The following is a 10653-nucleotide window of genomic DNA, read 5'->3' as shown; positions in this document are numbered from 1 at the left end:
CCCACCGCCCCCGGCGCCTTCCCTCCCTCCTCTGCCTCCCTCCGTACCAGCTCCCCGCTGGAAATTGGGAAGCTAATGGCAAAGGGTCCCTATTTGCTTTGCTGGATGCTGTACACGGGTTGTTGTGTGTCCTGGGGGCACGGAGTGTTTCAACCGGGGAGTTTACAAGGGTGAGGAATTCAGACAGCGTTTAGAGAGTGAGAGTTTTAGGAGGAGAACAGGGTGTAATTAATGTAAACCTGATCTACCCCCGGTTTGCGTATCACGGCGAAGGCATCTTCAAGAATCTGGATAATTAAGTGCGGTTTTGCTTCGGGACGCACCTCTGGAGCACACGGGAACAAGTGGGGCTTGAAGGGGGGGGAAGGGGAAAGGAAAAATCAGAGCTGTTGGGAGAAGTTGTGGAGCGGAGGAAGGCGCGTACCCAGAGCGGAGCCTGTCTGAGGGGCACTGAAGCAGCAACACAAAGTTTTCTGGGCTGCTGATGGGAGAGGTAACATTCCTCCTCCCCCTTCCCCAAGTTCCTCCACAAATTGTTAACCTGAAATCTTGTTTTATGGCCACTTGCTAGTGTTTTGTTTGCCTTCCAGACTGGTTCTGTACAGGATACCAAAGAATTATGCATTAACTGTAAACTTACAGGAGCTTACTGGCCTCAGTGGATTCTTGATTTATATCAGGCTAAAGCAGAGAGGAGGGCAAAGTTTTACTTGCTGAGCGCCAAGGAATGAATTACAAGTACGTTTCCCTTTCATTTGCCATTTCTGCTCTTAAGTCTTCGCGATGGGTTTTAAAACTCTGCAAAAGTTTGGGGTTTTTGTCCCCAGTAATTATTTTGCTCTCCTTTTTTCTGCCTCCAGGTCTGAGAGGACGGTAGCCTGTGCGATACGGAGGGATCTGGTTTTCAAAATGGAATTGCAGCTCGCGCTCCTTTTCGCAGGGATAATTGCGTTTTCGGACTCGGCGAGAGGTAAGGGGACCGCGCTTGCTGCAAAGGCTCTGCGACTCGTACCCTTCCCTCTGCCCCGCTGGGCTCGTGCTCCGCAAACACCCGTGGTGCCCTCGGAAGGACCCCACAAGGGAGTTGCTGTCGGCACAGACTCGTCCCCTGCCCGTCGCTTATCTGCGCAGGGGCGCGGGCTCGTACCCACGCGTGGTGCCTCCTTACCTGCGTGTTTCGGGGCCGTCGGTTTGGATGGAGCGGGGTCGCTCCGGGTTTGCTGAGGTCTCTTAGGCGCAGGTGAACTTCCAGGGGCTTTTCTCGTGCATAGGTAAAAATACACAGACAATTTTAAAGAAAAGCAACTGCATTCCTCTGTGGATCAGAAGTACCTCTCCCCTCCTGTAATCCCTCCAGCCTCTGCCCTGTATATTCCCACTAGCAAACTAAACAAACACATCCATTAACTTCCTCGGTGACAGACAAATGACAGTTCCCAACAGCGAGAGCGTATTTTAACGCTGGGACTCCAGCAGTTGATCAGATTTCAATAAACAGGTTATCCTACCAGAGACAAATTGAAATACATTGACCTGGGAGTGACGGGGAGGGGAGTGGGGGTGGAAAAAAAGAAGTTTCTTTACGGGAAGGTGCTTTAAGCAAAGCTCTGGGATCAGAGTGGAAGGAGTGGTGGCTTTTCCTCCGCTCTCGCCTGTGTCGTACCTTGGTGGGTGCTGTCCTTGGAAAGCCTGAATGAGAAACCATGCTTTCAGCTCCCCCCGCTCTGGTCACAAAGGAGGGGCTGCATTGTTCCAGGAGAATGGGGGTATGGCTTTAGGATGCAGATTGCTCCAGCTGCAATTCCCAACAGTATCAGAGTTCCATGAATTGTTGAAAGACCTTTAAATCACCCAGTGCCATGGAGTTGCGAATTAAAAGGTTTAAACTTGCCCTTCGCTTGGGCCGTAACTTGCCAAAAATAAACCTTGGGGGTGAGGGTGGGAAAGGAGAGGGGGAGTGCTACTCAAAAACCCCAAAGTTTGGTTAGTGCATTGCTTTTTTTTCCTTCTTGGCATTGGCTCCCAAGCAAATATTTTATGGAGGCAAAAGCACTATAAAATGATTCGGCTGGAAGCTGAATGAAAAAGAAAACAGTATATAGGCTGTAAGTCCTGCAAGTCTGAATTCCAGGCAAGGTTTACAATGGAGACTCAGTTTAAGTTGTAGGCAATGGGCAGCAGTGTATGAATTAAGATGACCTCATGGATGTATATTATTGCAATGGACCTGAGAAGTTGGTGGAGTTCCGGAAAAGATCTGAAGTGGGCAGGAGAAGACAAAAAGATTTTTGTCTCTGTCGTGAGCAGAGTATCGGCTGCTTTACTGGCTGACCCTGTTTAAATTTGGCTTGCACTTGTCTTGCTTGTACTCTTTTATTGCCCCTGGAAAATGAAGTGCCGTGGGCTGTTGTCGTGTGAAGAAGCGACAGAAAATTAACAGCGGTAATTTCAGGACATCATCATTTTTCCTATGGAAAGGCCTTTATAATATAACTTTGATAGGATCATATTGGTAATTGGGTTATTTGAACTCTTTTCGGAGCTGGAAAAATCCATCCTGCAAGTGGATGGAGCAATGGTCCTGGTTATTTAAAATGACATAGAAACAGAGTTTAAAAACCAGGGCCAAACTCATGAAAAATGTCATTCATTCACGTGCTGATATCAAGGGAGGGAAAGTGAAGAAGAAAAAAGGTGTCATTGCTGTAAGAAAAATAGACGAACCCCTAACATTTAAATCCTGCTTTGCACCTCTTGAGGTTGAGAGTATTCTTGATAGTGGAGGACGTAGATGAAAGATCAAACTCATAAGTGAGCAGAGGTGAGACGCTCTCCAGCACGTTGCAACCTTATTTTGTGCTGTTGAATATCCCCAATTATTAGATATTTACACTGGGATAATTTCAGAGTCTCGGAAAAATGTGCCCGGTTTTTCACATGCCCGTGGATTTTTTCCGAATGTATCATACAGTGGGTTCGGCCACTGGAGATGTATAAATGCTACCTGTTCCAGTCGCTTGGGTTTTATAGACAGTCCTTTGGCCAAATCTCAGCCTGAGGTCGTGAGGCTTTTCTCCGGAGGAAGAAGGGCTCTTTGTTTTGGCCAAACAGCGTTTAATATCTGTATCTCAGTTGCAAATTAGACGTGTGTGGCCCAAAGCGTGCCAACACCTCCTAATCTGAGGCGTCAGAAGTTAAATAGGTGCTCGCTGGCTTGCAATCAAGCAAGGAAAGTGGCTGAGGAGGCTCTCTGTGAAAGCGCTGGTCCTTCTCTTCTGCTCATACTAGGCAAAAGTAGCTTGTGCTGGAATTAGGATGTTAATTTGGAGCTGGCTGATTGCGTGCCCGTGTTCGGGGAAGGGCTGTGCCGTAGTGCATTTGCACAAGGGGGCAGAGTTAAGTTGCCCACGGGCTCCGGCTTCGATATTTCCTGACAGTCGAGTGCTCAGCTGCAATCTTGCATTAAATGTTACGTTGTATTATTTTTACATCTTTATTTAGGTGATGCCTTTTAAGGCAAAGGGCTCCGCAGAGATGACTGATTGGGCTAATGCGGCAACTTTATTTTTCCGCCCCGGCAAACAGGGACGTTTTTCCAGGTTCGGAGCTGTGCCTACTGGCTCCGTCCCTTCTTGTGACCCAATGTGTCACGTCGCCAATGTACAAAACGCTGCAAAAAGCGGATATCTTAGCAAACCAAGATAAACTCTTAAGAAAGAGGCAATACATTTAAAGAATCCATGCAAAGCAGAGCACAGGTCTGATTTTAGGGGGCCAGGTGCAGAACTCGCTGTGTCTGGAGGGATGAAGGATGAGGTAGCTAAGTTTGAACCAATGCTTTTGGGGCCGAAATTTAAAGACTTTGGCTAAGGGCTTGTCTACACCTGCGAATGCACTGGAATAACCCTTCCAAAAACTTAATCTGGAATAACTCCCTCAGCGACCAATTTTATTCCGGGCTAAGATCTCCTGGAGGGAGCCTGTACCAAAAAAAGTCTTCCTCAGGAGCTATTTTGGTAAATATCCAAGCCCCTTCTTTCCCTTGTGGGTGAAGACGAGGACTTCTGTGTGCACAAGATCTACTCTTTGAGAACAAAACGTGCGTGCTGTGGTTTTCTAAGAGGGACCACGTCTTCCAGCTGACAGCCAGGGCGTAGGGTGGCAGCTTCAGCCCTGTTGCCAGCTGCACTGGATAGTGTCAGCCCTGAACCTGGGATAATAACGCAGGTCTGGTGGCTCGCCCCTGTTGTCACCCCATTCCTGTTCTCTCCAAGCAGCCCTATGCTGGGCATAAAAGTCCTCAGCGTCCTGCCCTGGCCCTCCTCCGCGGGGATGAATGCCATCTTGGGTCACTAACCTTTACTGACTATGTCCTGCAGCAATGTCGCTCCTACCACTCCACACCTCCGGTCGGATACAGGTAATACAATCTGATATTTTCCTGCCTATGTTATCTCAGTGACACACAACACAATATTTGTTCTGAATCTGTCAAGTTGCCATCGTATTCGCTTTGGTGACCGTATATGGTAACGTTGGGATGTGCTTGGCTTGGTCCCGTGGCTTAAACAAGATTTCGTATGGTATGTTTAGAAGTTTTTGGTAACAACCCTCCTGTTAGCGAGTAAACTGATATTCTGCTGGAAACTAATTAGTTTGGATGTTGATTTCATTTTCGGTGCATTGCGTAGGGAGGGGAAGAATGGGACCTTAATTGCTTTCTGCTCTGGCACTTCTCTGTGGGACACTTGGCTTGCAAACCTGGTTGATGCCTGCTTTACAGGGTATTTGCTGATGGGGCCACCTCAAAATGCAGTGGTTTTGTGCAGAAATAATGTTCTGTGCCATTTTTGTTTCTCTGAATATTGGAGAAAGGGGAATAGGATGCTAGAAGGTTTTTTTATTTCTTGGGAGATGAGTTCTTCATTCTGGTGAACATATTCACCATTCTGTAACTTTGGGATTTCTAGGAGTGAATGGTAGTAAACGTAGAAAAGATAAATAGCGATAATATAAGAAAGATGGTTGTTGGCTTCTGTTTTAAGCCTTTATTCTTGTTGAATGGTTGTTACCAGATGTAACGATTAGGTAATTTCTCAGTTGTGAAAGGGAAGCATGTTCAGGTCTAACAGACTGATTCAGATTTTGTGTAAGTCACTGCATATCTTCTGGTTAAGTTTGGGGCATTTCTTGGATCGTGCTCTTGGGGAACTTGCTCATGAATAATCTGTCAGCATGACTTGTACCTAGAGTCAACATGACGATCTAAGAAAATCCTGGTTATTTTTTTAAACCCCGGTTCCTCCCTTCTTCTGAGGCTGTCGGCTGCTTTAAATTGAGGCTGAGTTTAAACATAAAATACAGTGTGCGTCATACTGGAAAATTAGGGTTGATTTTATTTTTTTTTTTATTAGGAATATTACAAAACTCGGCAAATTGCTCAAATACATTTAGATTTTCCTTAAAGTTTTTATAACTTTGTTTTCCAAGTCCATATGTTTCTCTGACCTTCATTAAAAGACGCAAGCAGCAAATTAAAATACATCTTTTCTGTGATGAACTTCTACATAGCAAAGGCTAGACTCCAAAGTCTGACTCCTAGCCACAGAATAGACTTTCATGTGCCGTGAGGAAGCGCTTGAGAAATTACAGAAAAATGGTTCATTCAGGAAAAAAAAGTCATTCGAAAACAAAAAAACAAAGTGACACTTGCTAGCTAGTAGGAAGCTGCTTTTCAAGGTTTGGGACCATCGGTACTAATTTATTAACTAAAGGTGAGGTTTGTCATCTGGCATGAATTGGCTGATAGAGCTGATCTTTTCCAAAGACCCATCTGATAATTCCTTTCTGAGCGGCTGTCTCGCCACGAGCGACGCTGGTACATCTGGGTCTGCGCAGAACGCTTGTTATGGAATAGCGTGAATGCAGCAGAGCTGGTCACTGTCTGGCTGTGCATTTTTGGATTAATTATTGAGAAGAAGAGATAAACATTTCCACTGAAAGGGGAAAATAATAATGCAGAGGTCCTCTTGTACCTAGTTTGACTTAAAAAAAAACAAACAAAAAACCCCCAAACCACAACCTTTAGTCATAGCTTTATTTATTCAGTGGGAGTAGAACCAGTGCAGCTTTCTGATTTTCCTGAGATATGAAACTCCTACTTGTGTCTGCAGTGACTTGTAAAATCATGCTGCTCAAAGGGTCCATGCAAATGTATCCCAGCATTACAGGAGTCGGTGGAAATGCTCCTTTCTTGCTTTCCTTTCATTATCCTGCTCATTTTGTCTTGTTTCAAGGAGTTGTCTCTCATCTGACCTCTTCCTGTGTTTTCTGGTGGGCTGCTCAAGCTGAAATGCATTTGTTCTTGTTTTGAACATTTAATTTGGGTTTCTATTCCTTTTCTTGTTCTCTGTAATCAGTCTTGACTTGGAGCTTTCTCTAATAATAATGCCTCCATATATATTTGACTGTGGTGACCTGTCCTAATCTTTTGCACTAAGGTTGAACATTTTTGGTCATATAAGGGAGTTTTTTTAAGAGTGGAGCCAGTGTGAACATAGGATTTGCAAAGACCACTGTCTGGTGCAAGCCTATTGAGTCTGGTGTGCATTTGTAGCAGCTATGGTACTAAGGTAAAAGAAAAGTATTTCTAAAAGTAAGCTTGAATAATCTCATCCTGCTGCCCTGATGTCATATGAGATAAGCAGATGCAGCCCATGCCAGTTTTAACAGGTTAGGACCTGATTCAGAGCCTGTGAGTGTTGGTGCCGTGGCTCTACTCACTTTCATGGCCTTTGGATCCATCCTTGAACGATGACTTGCACAGATTATCTGTGCATCGACCTCTGTATTGGATCCCTCATGTACGACAGCAGAAAAGATGTGGGCTAAGCGTGGTATTTTGGATCCTGCCATTCGCCTGCTTGACTGGACAGCTTGGACTCAATTTTTTAATTCTAGAAACACAATGCTTCTGCCCACTGCGAGCGCTGGCTGGTGGCTGGAGCGTGTGCTGCCAGGGCTGAAAGCAACGTGGAAATTCATTGCTTTAACTTTGGGTCGCCGCAGAGGGGTTTATCCCCAAAGAAAGGATGCCGTTCTACAGGCGGTGTTCTTAGGTGTGGAGGGGCTGAAGACTGGCCTGAGTGTTACTTAACAAGTTAATATATGCCGTTTGCTGCTGAATCCATTCACATACCTGATTTTATTTATTTTATTTTTTTTCCCCACCTTCTGAGTCAAATAAACACGGGCTTCATGGAGTTTGATTGGTTACCCTGATTACACAGTCTCCCCATTGTATTGCAGTAGAAACACAGTATCCAGCAGTGCTGCACATAACCTAACCTCTTTATTTCATCCCAACCTCTCCAATTTTCAGGAAGAAATTCAGCCAGTAACTCCGGGCTACTTCTTCCATTATGCGTTCAAACTTAATTTTGAGCTTCACTAAGGGAAGAAAAATGTAAATTGGGAACAGAGGCTTCTCGGAGCAGGTTAATATTTCTCAGGGCTGCTGCACCTCTATTCTCAGCCTCTCTACGAGTGCCTTCTGGTTTGATGGGACCCAAAATCATCTCTCCTTATGTCTGGTAAATTTATTTCATGAAAGTTTTACACAATCTTGAGTATTCTGTCAAGGGATTGAGAAGTGAGTAATGCAAGAGGTGTCATACCCTAGATGCCACTTGGGTGGTGTTGACTTTGGTGGGTATTTTAGGAGCTGTCAGTATTTGTCCATGTTAGATAAAAACACAGGAACAGCAGACAAATGCAGAAATGCGGACTTAATTTGTGCAATAAGCATTTTTTTTAAATTCATATGCTCCTTGCTGGGTTTGCTGGCGCATGCCCAGTGAACTGGTTACTGTAAAAGTTTGCTACTGGTGTCGTGCAGACTCTTCGTGGCAATTGAGGGCTTGCTAGTTCTGCCCAGAACAAGATATTCGGGAGAGGGACAGAGCTGGAGGAGGATGTGGAGGGAAATGCAAGCGTTAGCCAACCTCTGAGAGAAAATTTAGGCTGGATTAGTATATTGCTGCTCTTGAGGCCTGGTGCAGCCAAGCCTTGGGAGAGGGTCTCGAGTGGGCAGCGTGTGTGCTCTGAAGAGGATGTTGGGATGCGGCTTTTCCAAATCTGTGCTGTATTTTGTTTTTCACCTGTGTCCTCCCAGGTGCCTCCTCATCATTAGGTACAGGTCTGATGCTTAACTGGCTTTTGAGAAATGTATGACTCCGAGTAGAAGCATTCACTTGTAAAAGGGTTTTTTTCCTTGGGGTAGCTAGTATTTTACTACTCCCTTGTATGGATTTAAATCTTCCTTTTTCTAGACAGAAGTGGATGGGATGAGGCCAAATCAACCCCAAAGGAGGGAGAAGGGACAGTTAGCCTCACCAGCCTCCCAGCGCTCAACAAGCCAAACTACTGGAGTTAGACTGCTGCACAGGCTGGAGCACTGTGAACCGGTTTCTTCTCCTCCTTTTTCTTCTTGACTAATAGATTTGTGTGAGTTGGAGTAATTGAGGAAGCTATTTTTCTCAGCAGTTGTTCTCCCCTAAACAGATCTGTTAACACTGGTTAAGCAATGACAAGTGTCAGACGAGTTACAGGTGCATGAACTGCATGTCAAGGATGGAAGGGTTAATGAATAACAGGGTAAACCTCTGGACGTTGTGGAATATCTCCCCAGGGATACTGCAGGCTCTCTGTGGAAGGAAGAACACTTGTTTGGCATCGACCAGTCAATGTAAAACTGGTGGCTAAAACTTCTGCAGAGTATGGATACCCTTCTGAGAGAGGATGCTGTGACCCTTCTCGCTCGCCTTGTGGGTGGATCAAAATCTTTCGTGTTCTTCTGCAGGTTAACACAACATTTTTGTGGCAATCATAGTGTCTCTTTAGTGAGACAAGTAATATTAGGAAGCGTTTAATGTATTTTTGGGCAGTTTAAAGTGGGAAACTGGGAGAAGAGTTGCCAGCTCCACCAGCATATGGAGATCAGGCTCTGTGCTCTGATAAGTTGTTTCATATTTTGATATTCAGGGTCAGATACTGCTCCCTGTTACAAAGGTGATAGTCCCTTTAGGTTCAGTGAGTTGTGGCTGAGTAGCTGTGAGTAGGATTTAAATTTATAATCCTACCAAAGAGCAGAAATCGGGGCCTCGTAAGACCAGGCTGTGTTTCAGTTCTGTACGGCGTGGCACCAGCCATGGGAGGGTTCGTCGTGATCTGCAATAGTTAATATAAAACTAGATTAACAGATCAGAGCTGATGAGTATCTTTCCTCCCCCTGGTATTCACAACCAATCAGAAATGCAGTATTGCCGGGGTGAATTTCCTTAAGGCCTAATGAGAGTGGACCTTTCAACTTAATCAGAGCCAGGACAGGTGTTTACTTTTCCTTGACAGATTTGACTGACAAGGAATCGTAAACCTATTAGGGAGATATTTGCATATGCAGGGGAACTGGCTTTGGACAGTTGATTTCTAATTGCCGGATTTGTTATCTGAAAATGTTTGCCACTGCTCTCGGCACACATCTATTGTTTCTGGGATACAAAGAGACACAAAGAAGTGGTAGAGGCTAGACAGAGCATTTTGCTCAGGGGCCAGAGAAACCATAAGGTAGGGATGGGTCAGCGTTTTATCTAGATCAGAGCAAGGTCCTGCTTGTATCACTAAGGCAGAATGCTTTTCCTGATTCCCTGCTTGCTCAAACAGGGGTAGGCTAGAGGATTTGGAGGATTTCAAACAGTATTTTGTGATAGTGAAGTATACAGGATTATTCCTGTCATTGGAAGTTCATTGGAAATACCAGACTAGTCCTTCTTTGCAGTTGGTCAAGTACACTCAGGATATTTAATTTGAAGTTCAATTCAGGGCTCTTCTCTCCGTGAGTACTCCTGTTGGGAAGAGGATTGTAGATTCACAGGCATGGAAATCTGTCCCTTTTCCCCATGTTTTACCACTGATCCCAAGGAAGAAAACAGCAAGGTGCTACTCAAAGTAGTCACAGCAATAGACCTGTATATTTATAATACTTATTACTATTTACTGAGTGTTTCCAGTGAAGGAAAAAAAAAAAAAAAAAGAGAAAGACCCCAAAAGTGCTGCTCAGCATAGGCAGCGTTCCTCTTCTAGATAGTATCAGGAGAAAAACCTTGTCTTTCTGAAGACCACAGACTAGCTAAGTGGAGTTTGAGGCTTATTTTTCTTTTATCCTAGAAAATCCAATAAATCCAGTAAATTCTTTCAGTGTGGTCTTCCAAGAGTTTTTCAACTTCGTCTGACTCACAGATTATTTGAGTGCCATTATAGACTAGGGGTCAAGCAAGTTAATTCCCAGAACAGTATGCTGCCCTGTTTTCAAACTGTGCTAATCAGGGTTTTGAGTCAAAGCATGGTAGTTTGCTTAGTGAAATTATTTTCCTGTTAGAAAATTACAAATAGGCTCTGACTGTTCGTATTGGCTTCAGTCACCAGAGTGCTCACATCACATGCAGAGCAAAGCCCCCGGGGATGTACTCGCCGTGGATCAGGGTGCTGGTGGGGGCTCGTTTCCCAGCTCCCAAGATTGAACTCGTGAAAACAGGCTGAAACCTTATCACAAAAAAAAAAAAAAAAAAAAAAAAAAATAAATTATTACAGTCACAT

The 10653-nt window shown here is 44.7% G+C and overlaps 1 protein-coding gene across 1 annotated transcript in view; it reads left to right on the top strand.

Moving 5' to 3' along the window:
* The window catches only part of FGFRL1 (fibroblast growth factor receptor-like 1), a 183881-nt gene that overhangs the window by 3523 nt on the left and 169705 nt on the right, over window positions 1-10653 (top strand). The window contains exon 2 of the mRNA XM_010577951.1: window positions 861-970. Within this exon, the coding sequence (XP_010576253.1) occupies window positions 861-970 (110 nt within the window). The remainder of the gene's footprint in view (window positions 1-860; window positions 971-10653) is intronic.

The sequence above is a fragment of the Haliaeetus leucocephalus genome, unplaced genomic scaffold, assembly GCF_000737465.1.
Source record: "Haliaeetus leucocephalus isolate CR32 unplaced genomic scaffold, Haliaeetus_leucocephalus-4.0 Scaffold51, whole genome shotgun sequence".
In the NCBI taxonomy this organism is placed as follows: Eukaryota; Metazoa; Chordata; class Aves; order Accipitriformes; family Accipitridae; genus Haliaeetus; species Haliaeetus leucocephalus.
The sequence above is the reverse complement of the archived record's forward strand: the minus strand, read 5'-3'. Positions and strand labels throughout refer to the sequence as shown.